The 20826-nt window shown below is 43.4% G+C and overlaps 1 protein-coding gene across 1 annotated transcript in view; it reads left to right on the top strand.

Moving 5' to 3' along the window:
* LOC141133853 (interleukin-6 receptor subunit beta-like) overlaps positions 1–20826 on the top strand; it is a 143277-nt gene that overhangs the window by 34371 nt on the left and 88080 nt on the right. Inside the window, exon 3 of the mRNA XM_073623446.1 lies at positions 14104–14151. Within this exon, the coding sequence (XP_073479547.1) occupies positions 14104–14151 (48 nt within the window). The remainder of the gene's footprint in view (positions 1–14103; positions 14152–20826) is intronic.

A 20826-nucleotide genomic window follows, 5' to 3' on the forward strand; every position in this document is an offset into this window, starting at 1 on the left:
CAGTTTTGTGCAGCTGCATCTCACTGCAGTGCTGGCCATTAGTATGTCTGGAAGGCCAACAAGGAGAGGCAGACAGTCACAAGCCAATAAAAGAGGGCAAGCAGGCTCTGTGTCTAGAGGCAACAGTGCTGGTCGTGGACACGGTGCATCCTCATCAGCACGTGGCTGTGGGACACGCTTGTCCTTTTTTTCGGCAGCTGGCCGCATTGAGCCGCAACATGTGGAAGACTTGGTAGAGTGGATGACCAAGCCGTCCTCATCCTCCTCATCCTCTCTCACCCAGGCTCAGGGTACATTGTCTGGCAAAGCAGCTGCCAACGCGGCCTCTTCCTTTGGCTCAATGGCATCAGTCACTCCTTCCCTAGCCCCACCATGTCCTCCTGAGGAGTCCCCCGAACTGTTTGACCACAGTGTTGGGTACATGCTCCAGGAGGATGCCCAGCATTTTGAAGGCTCCGATGATGGTACTCAGCTAGAGGAAGGCAGTAACGTGAGCCCAGACAGAGGGGGTGCCCAAGAAGGACAGCAATCTGGCAGTCATGTTCCCCCAGCTTCAGCATACTGCCAGCTTTGGTCCAGTGATGAGGAGGGAGGGGATGATGAGGTCACTGACTCCACGTGGGTGACTGATAGGAGAGTGGAGGAGGAGGCACATCACCAACGAGGCAGGCCCTCCAGGGGCCAGCTTAAAGGCAGCATAACGACTGCAGAGCTCCGCATGTGCAGGGCGCTGCTGTCTCTGAGCGTTATTCCAAAAGTTCTTTGGTGTGGGCCTTTTTTGAGACGAGTGCATCAGATCCCACTGCTGCTATTTGCAACATATGTCTCAAGCGTATCTCGCGTGGCCAAAACATCACCCACTTGGGCACCACATGCTTGACCAGACATATGTTGACCTGCCATGCAGTTCGTTGGCAATCGTACCTAAAAGACCCACACCAAAGAACAAAGAGGACCTCTCCTTGCTCATCATCAGCTGGGATCTCCAACCCCACTATACCTTCAGTCCTCTTTGAGACCTGCACTGAGAGGAATGAAGGTGTAGAATTAGGTGTGTCACAGCCAATTACTTGCGGGCAATGTACTATCAGTACACCAACGTCAGATTGTACCAGGCAAATTTACCTGCCCCAGCAGCTGCACCGCCGAAAGAAGTTCGCTCCCAGCCATCCACATGCCCAGCGGTTGAATGCTAGCTTGGCTAAATTGCTAGCACTTCAACTGCTGCCTTTTCAGTTGGTAGACTCTGCCCCCTTCCGTGAGTTTGTGGAATGTGCGGTTACTCAGTGGAAAGTTCCCAAACGCCACTTTTTCTCACGGAAGGCGATTCCGTCTCTCTACCGGCATGTGGAAGGCAATGTCTTGGCCTCGCTGGACAGGGCGGTCAGCGGTAAGGTGCATATTACCGCTGACTTATGGTCCAGCAGGCATGGACAGGGACGTTACCTATCTTTCCCAGCGCATTGGGTGACTCTTCTGGCAGCTGGGAAGGATGCAGGACAAGGTGTAGTAGTGTTGGAGGTTGTTCCGCCACCACGCCTCCAAAATGCTACTACTGGTGATTCTGACACACCTCTCTCCTCCACCCCCTCCTCTTCTTCTTCCTCCATGGCCTCTTCCTGTGCTTTGCCCTCGGAACCAGTGGTGCTCCGTAGGCGTTCAAGGGGCTACGCAAGTACGCAGGCCAAAAGATGCCATGTGGTGCTTGAGCTGGTGTGCTTGGGGGACAGGAGCCACACTGGGGCAGAGATTCTGTCAGCTCTGCAGGGGCAGATTCAGAGGTGGTTGATGCCACACCAACTTAAGGCAGGAATGGTGGTTTGCGACAATGGCACCAACCTCCTCTCCGCCCTCCGACAGGGACAACTGACCCATGCGCCCTGTTTGGCTCACGTCCTTAACTTGGTGGTGCAGCGGTTCTTGGGCAGGCACCCGGGCTTACAGGATGTCCTGAGGCAGGCCAGGAAAGTCTGTGTGCATTTCCACAGGTCATATAATGCCAGTGCTCAGCTGGCTAACCTCCAAAAGGAATTTAACCTGCCCAAGAACCGCCTAATCTGTGACATGCCCACCAGGTGGAACTCAACGTTGGCCATGCTGCAGCGGCTGCACACGCAGCAGAGGGCCATCAATGAGTACCTGTGTGACTATGGCACCAGGACAGGGTCAGGGGAGCTTGTTTTTTTTTCCCACGCCAGTGGGCCATGATCAGGGATGCATGCACTGTCATCACCATTTGAGGAGGCCACGAGGATGGTGAGCAGTGACAGTGCATGCATCAGTGACACTGTCCCCCTTGTCCACCTGTTGGAGCGCACGCTGCGTGGAATAATGGACAGGGCACTTGAGGCAGAACAGAGGCAGGAAGAGGAGGACTTCCTTACCTCTCAAGGCCCCCTTTGTCCAGACAGTGTTCCTGCGTGCCCGCCGATCACACAGGAAGAGGACGAGGAGGAGGATTGTGTCAGCATGGAGGTGGAGCCTGGCACTCAGCATCAGCAGCAGTCTTCAAGGGATCATTTACAGTCCCAAGAAATCCATGGACTTGTACGTGGCTGGGAGGAGGTGGCTGCGGATCATGTCATGCTTAGTGACCCAGAGGACCGAATGCCTCAGCAAATCTACGCTGCATGGCCTCCCTGATCCTGCAAAGCCTGCGGAAGGATCCTCGTATTCGTGGTATCAAGGAGAGGGATCGTTACTGGCTGGCAACCCTCCTTGATCCACGTTACAAGTGTAAGGTTGAGGACCTTATCTTGCCGTCGCAGAGGATGAAACCTCTTCGGGAGGCCTTGCAGAAAGGTCTGTGCAACGCGTTCCCAGAGACTGGGAGGTTACAAACTCCTGTTCCTGTACAACGTGTTGCTGAGGCTTCGGTCAGTCAAAGAAGGAGTGGTGGAGGAGGTGGCCGTCTGATCGATGCGTTCAGACAATATTTTAGTCTGCAGCCCCAAGGTATGATCGGTTCCAGCAACCATCACCACCAGTGTCTGTTTTACATGGTGCAGGAATACCTAGGGGCAAGATCTGACTTGGAAACCTTTCCTACCAAAAATGCTCTGGGTTACTGGGTCTTGAGGATGGACCACTGGCCAGAGCTTGCACAGTATGCAATTGAGCTACTGGCCTGTCCTGCATCCAGTGTTCTTTCGGAACGCACATTCAGTGCTGCTGGAGGCTTTGTAACCGATCACAGGGTGCGCCTTTCCACCAACTGGGACGATCGACTGACCTTCATAAAAATGAATCAGTCTTGGATCACCACCAGCTACCAAGCACCTGATGCTTATGTAACCGAATAATTTTTTTTGAAATGTCAGATCCCTTCAAGACTGCCTATGCTGATGCTGAGTGACTATCCTGTTATGCTGAGTGACTATCCTCTTTCTCCTCAATGATCATGCTGATAGCTTGTAAGAATATTTTTGGTTCTGGGCACCGCCACCAGTGGCTAAGGCCCAATTTTTCAGCCCCTGTTTAACAGGGGTGTGTAAGGGGCGTGTAATTACAATTTTTGATGCAATATTTTGCAAGCAGGGTTCGTTGCTGCGCTCAACTAGAGTATTTGTGAGGGGTTGCAGTGTTGTGGCACCAGCACCAGTGCCTAAGGCCCAATTTATCAGCCCTTGTTTAACAGGGGCGTGTAATTACAATTTTTGATGCAAAACTTTGCAGCAGGGCTCGTTCCTGCACTCCAACTAGAGTATCTGTGAGGGGTTGCAGTGTTGTGGCACCAGTGCTTAAGGCCCTATTTTTCTGCCCCTGTTCAACAGGGACATGTAATTACAATTCTTGATCTAATATTTCACAGCAGGGCCCGTTTCTGCGCCCACCAAGAGTAACTGTGAGGACTTACAGTGTTATGGCACCAGCACCACCACCACCAAAGGCCCAATTTTTCTGCCCCTGTTCAACAGGTGCATGTAATTACAATTCTTGATCTAATATTTCACAGCAGGGCCCGTTCCAGCGCCCACCAAGAGTAACTGTGAGGACTTACAGTGTTGTGACACCAGCACCACCACCACCACCACCAAAGGCCCAATTTTTCTGACCCTGTTCAACAGGGGCATGTAATTACAATTCTTGATCTAATATTTCACAGAAGGGCCCGTTCCTGCGCCCACCAAGAGTAACTGTGAGGGCTTACAGTGTTGTGGCAACACCAACACCTAAGGCCCCAATTTCTACATATATAGGGCAGGCTCCTACTTTCAAACATTCAACTTACAAATGACTCCTACTTGCAAACGGAAGGAGACAACAGGAAGTGAGTTGAAATCTACCCCTAGGAAGTGAAATTCTCTCCTGTAAGAGTTAATATGGGAAAAACGTTTCTTCTCTCCACTGATGCTTTATCAACAATCCTTGTTTCACTAAAATCCCCAAATTGTCAAAAAAACATGTCATTGGGACAGAAAGTGAGGTGAAATCTTCTGAAGAGGTGCACAGACAGCATGTCACAGGGGTGATAACCCTTCCCTATGTTTTCCAAAAAGCTTAAAATAGATTTTTTGGTTGGAGCTACACTTTAAAAATGTACCAGTTCAAAATTACAAACAGATTCTACTTAACAGCAAACCTGCAGTCCCTGTCTTGTTTGCACCGCCTGTATACTGCTTTTCAGAGGGCCTGGGGCCCCACACCTTTCGTTTTTTTAATTTGGGTGCGGGATTCCCCCTAATATCCATACAAGACCCAAAGGGCCTGGTAATGGACTGGGGGAGGGGGGGTACCCATGCCGTTTGTCTCACTGATGTTCATCCATATTGCCGGGACCCAACATTACATTAAAGCCGCAAATCGTTTTAAATGACTTTTATTCCTTTAAAAATGTCATTTTGTGCAGGGACTGTTGTAAACACGGGAAACACGCACCACTTTACAGGCATACTATAGACGCCCCCAGGTACGATATTTAGAGGAATATTTCACTTTTTTTTTTTTTTTCACTTTAAGCATCATTAAAATCACTGCTCCCGAAAAAACCTCAGTTTTTAAACCTTTTTTTTGCATTGGTACATGTCCCCTGGGGCAGGACCCGGGTCCCCAAACCCTTTTTAGGACAATACCATGCAAATTAGCCTTTAAAATTAGCACTTTTGATTTTGAACGTTCAATTCCCATAGACTTCAATGGGGTTCTAAAGTTTGCGCAAATTTTCGGTCCGTTCGCAGGTTCTGGTGCGAACTAAATCGGGGGGGGTGTTTGGCTCATCCCTACTCCTCATTGGTCCTCTTTTTATTCTGATTATATAGACCTTTAAAGACAAAATGTATTATTTAACTCCTGAAAATGTGATACACTGCATTTCCTACATTTTCTAAATATTTTAGTTAGTTATTTTCATAAGCCGGCTTAAAGTAAAAGTAGTGCTAAAAAAAACACTTGTGGGTTCAGTTCTTCTTTATTATTTCTTAGGCACTGTTCAAATCTTGCGTAGCGGGAACAAGCACTCCCATTTGTGATTTTTAAAGCATTATTTACATGTGTTTCCGTGTGTCGCGCATAAGGAAGCCTATTTACTATTTGCCTATTCAGTGGACTGCCCTATGTGCTTTTGTTGCCCAAAAGAAGCCCCTGCTCCTTTTTGGGCAACGAGCTTCATGCAATTTTTTTCACACAATTTTTCATTTTAAGGGTGAATAGCACCCAAAAGCATGTTGCACGTTTTAACTGTGATTTAAAATTGCAGGCAGAATTACAGCAATTCCAAATCGCCAAGTGTGAATGGGGCCTTAGTGTTAAGAGGTCTGTCAGGGTTGTGTCCCTTGCTTAAAGTGATATTAACCCCTTGGCAGCGGCTACCATCGGCCCTTTAAGGGATTTGCTATGCCGGGAGGCAGGGCTTATGGCCATGTGACCGCTGCGATTGGCGGTCACATGATGATTGGGAACTTTCCGTGAGCTGTCAGTCACTGTGCGGGAGCGTGCAAGGCGTGCGCTCTTCACACAGCACTGTCGGCGATATTGCACGCAAGAATGCGGCTGCTCGGGTGCCAAGGCTCGGCCGCCAAGAGGCTGCATATTTGTGCAAAGTGGTTAAAGCCTTGCTTTTTTTTCCAAAATAACAAACATGTTATACTTGCCTGCTCTGTGCAGTGGTTTTGCACAGAGCAGCCCAGAGCCTCCTCTTCTTGGGTCCCAGCACTCCTGGCTTCTCCCTCCTTCCGGGTGCCCCCACAGCAAGCAGCTTGCTGTGGGGGCACCCAAGCAGGCGCACTCCCATGCCACGGCTGTATTCACACATGGAGCCGCAGCTTGGCCCCGCCCCAGCCGTATCCTGATTGGCTCACTGGCTGTGATTGACAGCAGCAGGAGCAAATGGCTCCTGCTGCTACCAAAAGCCAAGCAGGAGTGCGAGTCCCTGGAGAGTCAAGGCTCTCGTGGACATTGCTGGATCGAGAGGGGGCTCAGGTAAGTCTTAGAAGGGGTTGGGGGGGGCTGCTGCACACAGAAGGTTTTTTTTATCTTCATGCATAGAATGCATGAAGGTAAAAAAAATTTCAGCCTTTAAAACCACTTTAACCGCTTCAGCCTCTGAAGATTTTACCCCCTTCCTGACCAGAGCACTTTTCACAATTTGGCACTGCATTGCTTTAACTGACAATTGCGCAGTCATGCAATGCTGTACCCAAACAAAATTTGCCTCCTTTTTTTCCCAAAATAGAGCTTTCCTTTGGTGGTATTTGATCACTTCTGCGGTTTTTATTTTTTGCACTATAAACAAGAAAAGAGCGACAATTTTGAACAAAAAACAATATTTTTTACTTTTTGCTATAATAAATACCCCAAAAAATGTTTTTAAAATACAAATTTCTTCATCAGTTTAGGCCCATATATATTCTTCTGCATATTTTTGATAAAAAAAATCACAATAAGCATATATTGATTGGTTTGCGCAAAAGTTATAACATCTACAAACTATGGGAACGATTTATGGCATTTTTATTATTTTTTTTTCTATTTTACTAGTAATGGAGGTGACCAACGATTTTTAGCGGTACTGCGACATTGCGGCGGACAGATCAGACACTTTTGACACATTTTTGGGACCATTGACATTTATACAGCGATCAGTGCTATAAAAATGCACTGATTACTGTGTAAATGTCACTGGTAGGGAAGGGGTGAACACTAGAGGGCAATCCAGGGGTTAAATGTGTTCCCTAGTTAGTGTTTCTAACTGTATGGGGATAGGACTAACTGGGGGAGGAAACATATCGCTGTTCCTACTTACTAGGAACAAACGATATGTCTCCTCTCCCCTGACAGAACAGGGATTTGTGTGTTTACACACACAAATCCCGTGCTGCCTCTCATGCCCATGATCGCCGCCGGCCTCCTGCGATCGCGGGCATGAGAGGCAGCACGGGATTTCTGTGTATAAACACACAAATCCCTGTTCTGTCAGGGGAGAGGAGACATATCGTTTGTTCCTAGTAAGTAGGAACAGCGATACGTCTCCTCCCCCCGCCAGCCACGAGCATCAGGTCCCCCGCCGTGCAGCGGGTGCCCGCGCCTCTGGTGGCTCTTAAAGGGAACAACGTACCCATACGTTGTTTTGCCCAGCCGTGCCATTCTGCTGACGTATATCGGTGTGAGCCGGTCGGCAAGTGGTTAAATATATCTATGTCCCTTGAAACCTCCAATGTACCTGCACAGATATTGTGCTGTACATTCCCTATTCAACACTCAGTCTATACTATGTAAGTCAAGTCAGACTCTATGTAACCACATCTCTTTAAGCCACACCTAATACACCAAAGCAGGTCCGGACCGCAGTCAGCCATTTAGTGATGCCTGTCCTAAACACTTTTGCTATTGAAAAACGGTTGTAAACATTATCAACAATGCTTTTCACATCACAAATCCCTTAGATCCCTGTTAATGTTTTTTGGGCTCTCTAGAGGAAGAAGAATTCCCTGCTGATGGGTGCACCCTAGTTATCAGGCTTGTTGGTGCAAAAATTGATAGCCCAAAATGCTTGTCTCCCAACCCACCAAACTTTATGGAGTGAAGAACCCTAGTCACCTTTCTTAGAGAAAAATTTGTTTCAAGGGTATCAAGCTCTGAGACCCATGGTTGTCTGTTCCACTCCATCACATCACAGCCCCCCTTCACGTCACATTCCTCCCCTTACATCACCATTCCCCTTCACAACACAGTCCCCACTTTTTACATCAAGCCCCTTCACATCACAGTCCTCCCCTTTACATCACAGCCCCCCTTTTACATCACAGCCCCCTTCTACATCAGTGTCCTCAGCCCTCCGTTTTACATCACAGCCCCCACTTTTACATCACAGCCCCCTTCTACATCAGTGTCCTCAGCCCTCCGTTTTACATCACAGCCCCCCTTTTACATCACAGCCCCCTTCTACATCAGTGTCCTCAGCCCTCCGTTTTACATCACAGCCCCCACTTTTACATCACAGCCTCCCTTTCACATCACAGCCCCCTTCTACATCAATGTCCTCAGCCCTCCTCTTTACACCACAGCCCCCACATTTACATCACAGCCTCCCTTTATATCACATGACCCCTTCACATCACAGCTCCCCTTTATATCACATGACCCTCTTCACATCACAGCCCCTCTTTACATCATAGTACTCCTCCACATCTATTCTCTGTGCACAGAATGATAGGCTAAAAATGGTTGTCTCACAACTAACCAAACTTTATGGTGGTGAGAACTCCAGTCACCTTGCTTAGAGAAAAACTTGTTTTCCAATATAGTGGGAGAACACAGACATTTATCAAGCTCTGGGACCCATAGTTGTCTGTTCCAGGCCAAGCACCCATGGTCCTCATCACCCAGAGGTAATTACAATATTCCAGTGATCCTTGGGTACTAGTGGTCGATTAAACATGCATAACACATAAATATGATCCAGGTTCAGTGTAACTTTATTCATGAGACGTAAATAAAGTGCCATCAAACCATAATGGTACTCAGTAGACAAATACTTTGTATGTTACTTTTTTGTTTATCCCAAGGTGCACCCCTGACAATATACTGTATATACTCGAGTATAAGTCGACCCGAATATAAGCCCAGGCACCTAATTTTACCACAAAAAACTAGGAAAACTTATTGACTCGAGTATAAGCCTAGGGTGAGAAATGCGCAGCTACTGTAAGTTGTAAAGAGGGTCAACAATGCCCATTTGCAGCCTCACTGTGCCCATTTGCAGCCATAGGTCCCCCGAACTTCAAACTCGGTAGTTAAGGGTTCCTAGATGCCCTGTAGCTGCAGACAAAATTTGGGGTCTCTGGACCCAAAGGGCCCCAAAATGACATTGCTGCAGATGGACACAGTTGACCGATTTTGGGACCCCGTATCTTGGGGCCACTTAGTGCTAGGAACCCCAAATTTGGTATGCAAACCCAGTGGGGTTCCTAGCACCAAGTGGCCCCGAGATACAGGGCCCCAAAAATCGGTTCAGAAAATGTCAAGCACTTTTCTGCAGCAGAGAATGACATTTTCCGAACCGACTTTGGGGCCCCATATCTTGGGGCCACTTGGTGCTAGGGACCCCAAATATGGTGTGCAAACCCAGTGGAACTAGCACTACATTATATCCAAACCTGGGGTTCCTAGTACCAAGTGGCCCCGAGATACAGGGCCCCAAATTCGGTTCAGAAAATGTCAAGCACTTCTGCAGCAGAGAATTACATTTTCCAAACCGAATTTGGGGCCCCGTATCTCGGGGCCACTTAGTGCTAGGAACCCCAGCTTTAGTTATATTGTGGTGCTAGTTCCACTGGGTTAGCATACCAAATTTGGGGTTCCTATCACCAAGTGGCCCGAGATACGGGGCCCCAGATTCGGTTCGGAAAATGACATTGTTTGCTGCAGGGGGCACTTTCAGCACAAAAAAATGTGCTGAAAAACTCGGCTTATACTCGAGCATATACGGGTAACTTGTTGGCATTGTCTGTCATATGATTGATCGATTTGATTTTTAGATTAATGTGATTGATCAATAAGGTATATTAAAGTGAAGAAACAAAGGATTGGAAAATTGCATACCCAGTAATTAGGCAAATAGTGTCACTGAATATGACGAGGATGATGACCAGTGGTACAAAGCTGAAATCACTGGATTAACCAGACCCCAAGATTTTGACATTAGTTATGTAGACTTTAGCAATGTTTTCTGAGCCAAGGCACACTTCAACTGTACCTACATTTTTTTCAGTTTAAAGGGCAAGTGGTGGCACCCCCTTTACAATAGCTTTTAGACATATTTATTACTGGCTTTGTTACCCCTCATTTTACTCTCTTATGATATGTTACTGGGCAATTTTATATTTGTAAGGGCAGCAGGTGGTAGAATCAGAATGTTCGAATGGTTTTGTAAATGCTTAACTTTTAACTTTGAAAAAACATGCAATCACAACTTAGAATAGAACTATAGGCAAAACTTGTTTTTTTAATTTTGCATAGAGCAAAGAGGGTTAATAACTTCTGTCAGATCTTTTTTGCCATCTGTGTGCCATTGTGGAGATTTCCCTTTACTTCCTGTCCTATAGCCAAACAGTTAGAGGAAATCCCTGAAAATTAAGGGAACTTCTTGGGGACCCCCAGGTCACCAGTACTAGTGTCCGCACTGGAAGATTTCTCTTCTATTATTTTTCTGGGTACAACCCAAAATTTGGAATTTTCTTTTACTTTCACTTTCAATGATAATGGTAAACAGGTCAAATAGAGAATCTCCTTAACGGGGGCACAGACAGCAATAAAAACTGACAGGTGTTCTAAATCCTCTCCACTCTATCCAAAAACTAAAACATAAGTTTTGCTTTTAGTAATACTTTAATATATATCAGTTATGTACTTGGCAATTTATGTATCTCCAAATCTTTGTCAGACCCTGTAACCTGTAGGAGCACACAATCTAATATCTTGCGCACACTAAGGGCACTAGGGGCAGTAAAGGGGGATGCCAATTAACTTACGAGCATGATTTTAGAATATGAATAGAAACTCTAACACCCAGGGAAAATACATCCAAACACAAGAAAAACACACAAACTTTGTGTAAATTATATCCATGTAGGATTCAAACCTAGGACTTCTTTTTTAAGTTATGTATACAGTCAGGTCCATAAATATTGGGACATCGACACAATTCTAATCTTTTTGGCTCTATATACCACCACAATGGATTTGAAATGAAACGAACAAGATGTGCTTTAACTGCAGACTTTCAGCTTTAATTTGGGGGTATTTACAACCAAATCAGGTGAACGGTGTAGGAATTACAACAGTTTATATATGTGCCTCCTACTTTTTAAGGGACCAAAAGTAATGGGATAGATTAACAATCATCCATCAAACTTTCACTTTTTAATACTTGGTTGCAAATCTTTTGCAGTCAATTGCAGCCTGAAGTCTGGAACGCATAGACATCACCAGACGCCTCCCACTTTTTAAGGGACCAAAAGTAATGGGACAATTGGCTGCTCAGCTGTTCCATGGCCAGGTGTGTGTTTTTCCCTCATTATCCCATTTACAAGGAGCAGATAAAAGGTCCAGAGTTAATTTCAAGTGTGCTATTTGCATTTGGAATCTGTTGCTGTGAACTCTCAATATGAGATCCAAAGAGCTGTCACTATCAGTTAAGCAAGCCATCATTAGGCTGAAAAAACAAAACAAACCCATCAGAGAGATAGCAAAAACATTAGATGTGGCCAAATCAACTGTTTGGAACATTCTTAAAAAGAAATTACGCACTGGTGAGCTCACCAACACCAAAAGAGCCGGAAGACCATGGAAAACAACTGTGATGGATGACCGAAGAATTCTTTCCCTGGTGAAGAAAACACCTTTCACAACAGTTTGCCAGATCAAGAACACTCTCCAGGAGGTAGGTGTAAGTGTGTCAAAGTCAACAATCAAGAGAAGACTTCACCAGAGTGAATACAGAGGGTTCACCACAAGCTGTAAACCATTGGTGAGCCTCAAAAACAGGAAGGCCAGATTAGAGTTTGCCAAACAACATCTAAAAAAGCCTTCACAGTTCTGGAACAACATCCTATGGACAGATGTAACCAAGATCAACTTGTACCAGAGTGATGGGAAGAGAAGAGTTTGGAGAAGGAAAGGAACTGCTCTTGATCCAAAGCATACCACCTCATCAGTGAAGCATGGTGGTGGTAGTGTCATGGCGTGGGCATGTATGGCTGCCAATGGAACTGGTTCTCTTGTATTTATTGATGATGTGACTGCTGACAAAAGCAGCAGGATGAATTCTGAAGTGTTTCGGGCAATATTATCTGCTCATGTTCAGCAAAATGCTTCAGAACTCATTGGACGACGCTTCACAGTGCAGATTGACAATGACCTAAAGCACACTGCAAAAGCAACCAAAGAATTTTTTAAGGGAAAGAAGTGGAATGTTATGCAATGGCCAAGACGATCACCTGATCTGAATCTGATTGAGCATGCATTTCACTTGCTGAAGACAAAACTGAAGGGAAAATGCCCCAAAAACAAACAGGAACTGAAGACATTTGCAGTAGAGGCCTGACAGAGCATCACCAGGGATGAAACCCAGCGTCTGGTGATGTCTATGCGTTCCAGACTTCAGGCTGCAATTGACTGCAAAAGATTTGCAACCAAGTATTAAAAAGTGAAAGTTTGATGGATGATTGTTAATCTGTCCCATTACTTTTGGTCCCTTAAAAAGTGGGAGGCACATATATAAACTGTTGTAATTCCTACACCGTTCACCTGATTTGGATGTAAATACCCCCAAATTAAAGCTGAAAGTCTGCAGTTAAAGCACATCTTGTTCGTTTCATTTCAAATCCATTGTGGTGGTATATAGAGCCAAAAAGATTAGAATTGTGTCGATGTCCCAATATTTATGGACCTGACTATATATTGCTTAACCACTTGACATCCGCGCTATGGCCGAATGACGGCCACAGCGGGGACCTGAATTCCCGGGAGCCTGTCATAGGACGGCCTCCCCTGTGCACGCACCCTGCGGGGCGCACGCCAAGCGCGCTGTGATCACCGAGTCACTGAGACTCGGCTGATCACCGATCCGAGTAAGGGGCCGGTCCCGGCCCCTTACCATGTGATCAGCTGTCAGCCAATGACAGCTGATCACATGATGTAAACAAAAGAACGGTAATCATTTTTTTTTTCTACTCACGCTAATAGCGTGAGTAGAAAAAAAAGCCGATCACCGGCTCAGATGCGAGGGACAAAGGTCCCGAAGTGGAAGAGGCACATCTGCCTCATCTGTGCCACCTAACAGTGCCCACAGTGCCACCTAACAGTGGCCACAAGTGCTACCTAACAGTGCCACCTATCAATGTCCACAAGTGCCAGCTATCAATGCCCACCAGTAGTGCCAATCAGTGCCACCTAGCAGTGCTGCCTATCAGTGGAACTGCCGATCACTGCCACCCATCAGTGCCCATCACTGCCACCCATCAGTGCCCATCACTGTCGCCTATCAGTCCCATCACTGCTGCTTCATCAGCGTACATCAATGAAGGAGAATAATTACCTGTTTTAAATTTTTTATAACAAAATATAAAAAAATATATATATATATATATTTTTTTTAATTCAGTCTTTTTACATTTTTTTAACAAAAAATAAAAACCGCAGAGGTGATCAAATACCACCAAAAGAAAGCTCTATTTGTGGGGAAAAAATGATAAAAATTTCATTTGGGTACAGTGTTGTATGACCGCGCAATTGTCATTCAAAATGCGTCAACGCTGAAAGCTAAAAATTGGTCTGGATAGGAGGGGGGTTTAAGTGCCCAGTAAGCAAGTGGTTAAATAGGCATGGTGCACAAATTGCGTATAATTCAGTGGCTGGTCTGTCCAATCTAGCATTTTGGGTGCCAGGAAACTGAACAAACAGATATTTTTTTTAGGTTTACTGCCTACACGGCTCTTATATTTGTTCAGTCCTGATGTAAAGAACCGTGCAGGTCCTAAGGTTGTAGTAAAAATATTTTATTGGTCTTTTATTGCTCTATGATTAGATCTGTACATAGCAATAATCCCTTTAGTTTTAACTTTAGAATGGTATAATAATGTTCTGCATGCCTCTTTCTTTGCTTAGGTTATGCAGATGATTGTGTTGTCCTCCCAAATTGTCATGAATCCCCAGGTAAGTAAGTTGATTTAAAATGTCAGAGACTATTTAGGAATTCATGTTTTTAATCTGTTTTCTTGGGATTATCTCATCTGTAATTTAGCATTCAAACTTGTATGGAATTTTGGCAAAAATTCTGCCAGATAAACCAATGTTATATACATCATGAATCTGTCCCTTTTCATGTTAAAACTGTTATTGAATCATATATGATTTACAGTATCATATGGTATTGGTAAGTGAAGGGTTAGTGTGTGGGTGTGGCGCTGTCCTAATTCATAGAATACTTGGTAGATCGTGTGTAGCCAAATCCCATATGTAAAGTCGCATATAAAGTATAGACCAAAATTGCAAATAAAAAATTCAACGAAAATAAAACCAAACATAAAACAGCAAAGTGACCCCCTTTGGAGTGTATAGGTGTAACGTTGTCCTAGTGGAGAAAAAAGTTGAGAAAATGGAAAAAAATGGAAACAATGGAAGAAATCGCATAAAGGACTGCTGCCTCCACAGATGTGATTTCCACCAAGGTGGAAAAAACAGAAAGTAAGTGAAGGGTTAGTGTGTGGGTGTGGCGCTGTCCTAATTCATAGAAATACTTGGTAAATCGTGTGTAACCAAATCCCATATGTAAAGTCGCATATAAAGTATAGACCAAAATTGTAAAAAAAAAATTCAACGAAAATAGGTGTATCGTTGTCCTAGTTTAAAAAATACTTTATAAGTTGTGTGTAGCCAAATCCCACATGTAAAGTCGCATGTAAATTATAAACAAAATATAAACAAAATCGCATATAGCAAATTTAACGGCTAGGTTGGCCCCCTTTGAATTGGGGGAGGGGGAAGGGGAACAGGGGATGAAATCAAAAAATAACTTTAGCCAAAACTATTCCATCCGCATAAAAACCCCATATAGTGATTGATTTAAAAGTCTTTGACAAACATAACATTGCTGAATAATTACATAGGTTAAATCGTGACTAGTGCTCAGTGCAACTTAAGTGAAAAACTTGACATCTTTGTAAAACAAGGCAGGTATTTGTATTAATCTTGGTGACCAGGTGCTCATGTCTTGTGATCATGCGGACACTCACCAGCTTCTTTAACCCCTGCGGGAGTAATGCGCAGTCACAGTGTATGCCACTGTGCGGCAATCCACAGGCTGTTTCTGGGTCACGGTGAAGTTTTAGGCAGCTTCTTTAACCCCTGTGAGGGTAATGCGCAGTCACAGTGTATGCCACTGTGCGGCAATCCACAGGCTGTTTCTGGGTCACGGTGATGTTTTAGGTATAAGAGAAGAGAGAGGAGATTCCATAGCGTAAAACCATAAAACACTCTTTATTGAATGCAGATGACAGAATGGTACTCACATTTAAGCAGTTTATAATAGGCAACCAAATGTCATCAAAACAGGAGAGCGTCAGATTTAAGTTGGTGATCCTCTGGGAGATGATGCAAAAGCGTCAAAATAGGCCATTCCCTACGCATTTCATCATAGGGACGTCAACTGGAGCGTGCCCCCTTTGTGTCACCTCCCCTCCTTTTATACTGTGCGATGCCTGCACACCGGAAACCTCCGGCGGCCATTTTCCCTTAGGTTTTTGCGCGGCCATCTTGCATGTGGCTATTGCAGATCGGAGCCATGTGTATAAACCTTTAGTGGAATATCCCTAGTGTTGTAAAAACACGAAATAGAACAAAGGGAAATCCGTGGCCATTTTGTGAGAGATTTTGCAGACCGAAGCCCAATAGAGCAATTGATAGGTATATGCTATTTTGCAGGCCGAAGTCCGTGGCCATTTTCTTGTAGGTTCTGCAAGATCTATGTAGGCTATAGGTTATTTAACATGCCTGAGTCCGCAGCCATTTTCTTGTAGAATGCGCGGGGTATGTTTGGATTATACGGTGACCCAGTACGAAAAAACTTCTCCGTTCGAGTATGTGTCACTATGAGGCACAGATTTACTCTTATCAAGATGGAACATAAACCCGTAAAGAATCATCATAGGCAGGGGCAGTATTAATTACTCGCACAGTATAATTAAGTATACCTGACGAATTATACATAGAAATATAAAATATAAAATTTAAAATACATATACATAGAAATGTTTAATATTTATTGCTCCAAAGTACTAAAAATAAATTGCATGTCACTATGTACATGCAATATTGTAAAATAAAAAGTTAACTAAATATGAAAAAAATGTATACAAATTTTTATAATAAAATTAAAATAAAAATGATAAAAAGGGGGATAAAATAAGAGGGGTAGGAAGGAGACCAAGGGAAGATGGTGTTTGTGTCATCATGGAGCCTAAAATTAATGTCATACGTCAGGAACCTTTTTTATTTTTCACGTCAAAAAAGATTAAGCTTACTAATAGTGGTAGTTTACTGGTAGTACTAATAGTTAGTGAGAAAGCAATTTAGGTCGACATCTATATTCATTCCTGATGGTTGTAGTGTGTCTAGCTGGAAAATCCATCTAGTTTCGTTTTGCGACACTTAAATTTTCTTGTTGTCGCCCCTCCAGTGCCCTTTGATTTTATCAATAGCATAAAAAACAAGGCCTGAGGGGTCCCTGTTGTGGTGGTCTCTAAAGTGTCTTGATACACTGTGCTTTTTAAACCCGTTTTTTATATTTGTAATGTGTTCTCTGATCCTTATGTGCAATTTTCTAGTTGTACGCCCCACGTACTGTTTCCGACACGGGCATTATACATAATACATAAGTGATGTGTGTATTATTGCACTAGATCAGGTCCCTGATGGTATATCAATTTCCATTAGATGTCGACCTGAATTTAGTTGTCTTTTTACTTGTTTTCTTACCTACTCTACATGGTAAACATTTGCCACATTTGTAAAAGCCTCTAAGGTTATTCCCTATTTTAATTTGTTTTGGGGGGTCAAGGGCATTGTGCACTAGTTTGTTCCTAAGGGTTGGGGCCTTCCTGTAAATAAAAATAGGTTTGTTTGGTAATATTGGTTTAAGAATCTGATCTGATTGGAGAATTGGCCAATATTTTTTAATGATTGATTCCATAGTTTTATATTGCCTGTTGTATCCTGTCAGGAAAGCAAAGCCTATATTTCTATTCTTTTCTTGTTTTATGTGAATTTTGTGTTCCTTCTATCAGCCCGTTTCTATCCATACTTTTCACTTTTTGTTTCAATAATAATAGGTCCCTTCTTTTATATTCTTTATCGGTGAACCTGTTGATTAAGACGTCTGCTTGTTCCTCAAAATCAGTGATGCTACTGCAATTTCTGCGTATTCGCATCAATTGCCCCTTTGGGATGTTACCTATCCACATCGGGTGATGGCAGCTACTTGTTGCTATGTAGCCGTTTCTATCTGTATTCTTGAAGAACGTTTTTGTATTAAGCTGCCCGTTTTCTTTGTATATCTGGAGGTCGAGGTAACTTATGTCTTGTTTACTCCAGTTACCAGAGAAAGTTAAACCGTAGATGTTATTGTTAATTTCTTCGAGAAATACTTGTAGTTCTTCTGTGCCTCCCCATACTACAACGATGTCATCTATATATCGTCTATATAGCTTCATATTTGGCCTATTGGTACTATAGATTTGTTCTTCTTCCCATTTGTTAAGGAGCAGGTTGGCTACACTGGGGGCATACTTAGCCCCCATGGCCACTCCCTTCTCTTGCGTGTAGAAGTCTCCCTTATGCCAGAAGTAATTATGGCTCATGGCTAACTTTTAACCTTCTAATATGTATTTTATTTGTTCTTCTTTCATATTGGTTTGTTGGTGTAATGCCCATTCTGCTCTGCTAAGGCCATCTGATTGTATGATGTTAGTGTATAGGGAGTTGATGTCAATAGTCACAAGTATGTCTTCCTCCTTTATGTTGAAATTTTTTAACTCCTTAATCAGCTGTTTACTGTCTTTCAGGTAGGATTTCCCTCCGGTTACCTACGGTTGCAAATAGCTGTCCAAATATGCCCCCAGTCTAGAGAATAGGCCATCAATCCCACTTATTATGGGTCTACCTGGGGGGTTAAATTGGTTCTTATGGATTTTTGGGACATAATATATTACATAATATATTACGGGGGTCTTGGCTGCTTCAGGTAATAGAAATTTTGCTTCTTTTTTATTTTATTTTTTTATTATTTTTTATTCTTTTTTTTATTCATTCACACTAACCCTTCACTTACCTTCTGTTTTTTCCACCTTGGTGGAAATCACATCTGTGGAGGCAGCAGTCCTTTATGTGATTTCTTCCATTGTTTCCATTTTTTTCCATTTTCTCCACTTTTTTCTCCACTAGGACAACGTTACACCTATACACTCCAAAGGGGGTCACTTTGCTGTTTTATGTTTGGTTTTATTTTTGTTGAATTTTTTATTTGCAATTTTGGTCTATACTTTATATGCGACTTTACATATGGGATTTGGCTACACACGATCTACCAAGTATTCTATGAATTAGGACAGCACCACACCCACACACTAACCCTTACCTTCTGTTTTTTCCACCTTGGTGGAAATCACATCTGTGGAGGCAGCAGTCCTTTATGCGATTTCTTCCTTTTGGTTCCATTTTTTTCCATTTTCTCCACTTTTTTAATTTTCTGTTCCATTGCGCGGATACACCACTCATATTTCATTACTATTTGACTTGGGCCCTTAGAGTACCAAGTAGTCATCTGCTGCAATGGATATTTTCAAATATCTAAACAATAGGAATATCAATCTCACTGAAGTCTTTAACCAGGAACATGTAGTCAATAAAAAAGATATGGATAGCCTTTTTAAACAGCTCAGACATACCATAGAAAAACAGATCAGAGTTTGGTGGGACATAGCCACGATAGAAATGTATATTACAGAGAAAATCACCCCTAGGAGGCTCAGGTGGGATGTCTCACCTAACGATGCGATTAATGAAAAAGGGAACATCGAATCAGAAATATTACAAATAAAAGACCAATTATTACCATTCCATGAAACCAGAGAATACAAAGACAAAGAAAACAACTTACAAGAAGCAGCAAAGAAATATGATAAGGAAATACAATTAAAAAAACAAAAGAAATTTAAAGAGACGTACTAGATTACAAAAATCAACAGGTATACAAGTGGCAGACCGATGAAACGTATATGGAAGAAGACCTGAATATCTCAATGGTAGATGACACTAATGAGAGCATAACGGAAGAAGACGCAACAATATGGCAAGAAACAGAACCTGTACCAGTAAGAAGTATGAGAGAACCACTAGGGCAGACACCGACATCTGAGTATAGAAAAGGAGGATACAGTCCAAAAAGAAGAAACCATAGACAACAAGATATACATGGAAATAGAACACATGCAAATGCTCCAACACCAAGAACGCCTAGGTATAGGAATAGGTATTCACCTTTAAGGCGTGAACAAGATTACACACCATATAGAGAACCCCAATACAGGAGGGTTTTTTTTCCCAGGGAATACAGAGGGAGACCCCCGGCCCCCAGAAGAAGACCATTTCTACACAGGAAAGACAGAGACCCTCAAGGTTGGAAACCCTTCAGATTCCCAGAAAGGAACCGAAACAACAGATACCCCTACAGGGGGTGGAACCCAAGAAGTACCCGAGACACAGAAGCGGGAATGAAGAACAGAGCACCAGAAGAAATGCAATGGGGAGAGAGAATGGACCAAGAATACAGAATGGAGAGAGGAGGAAGAGAAAACGGACCAGAGGAAAGAGGAGGGGCAAAGAAAAAGAAGGCGAGAGTATTAGGTGGTGGTATCTTCAACTTAAGCGAAGCGACCTTCAACGAAGAAGAAATGAAGACACTTGACCTGGGACTTAAGTATGCTCCAGAAAAATGCCTGGACCCTTTTGAAGCATATATCGACCTGCAAAAATTCATTAGAAAATTAAACATAAGGACATTTTTTGCAATAAAAGGAGAAAATAAATTACTCACGGAAAAAGAAGCCCCAATTTATAAGCACTCGCAGTTGAAGAACAACTCCGTATTCAATCCCAATACTCAACAGAATGAAAGCCTTACAACTTTTAAAAAGATGGTGGAACAAGATATAAGAAAGCTAAAACCAAAGAAGGTAAAAGCAAAAATCTGGAAGACCATCAAAGAAATAAAAAGAAAAAAAGAAAAATACCGTCATACGTCCGGCGGACAAGGGCGGTGGACTTGTTATCCTAAACAAAAAGGATTATGAATCAGAAATGGAGAAACTGCTAGCTATTCCTAACACATACAAAAAGCTAAGGGACAACCCGAAGGCAGAATATAAGAAGAAGCTCAAAGCTTATATACAGAAAGGAGAGAAAAAAGGAATCCTGAATAAAAAAGAAGCAAAATTTCTATTACCTGAAGCAGCCAAGACCCCCGTAATATATTATGTCCCAAAAATCCATAAGTACCAATTTAACCCCCCAGGTAGACCCATAATAAGTGGGATTGATGGCCTATTCTCTAGACTGGGGGCATATTTGGACAGCTATTTGCAACCGTTGGTAACCGGAGGGAAATCCTACCTGAAAGACAGTAAACAGCTGATTAAGGAGTTAAAAAATTTCAACATAAAGGAGGAAGACATACTTGTGACTATTGACATCAACTCCCTATACACTAACATCATACAATCAGATGGCCTTAGCAGAGCAGAATGGGCATTACACCAACAAACCAATATGAAAGAA

The sequence above is a fragment of the Aquarana catesbeiana genome, linkage group LG01 (genome assembly GCF_042186555.1).
Source record: "Aquarana catesbeiana isolate 2022-GZ linkage group LG01, ASM4218655v1, whole genome shotgun sequence".
NCBI lineage: Eukaryota > Metazoa > Chordata > Amphibia > Anura > Ranidae > Aquarana > Aquarana catesbeiana.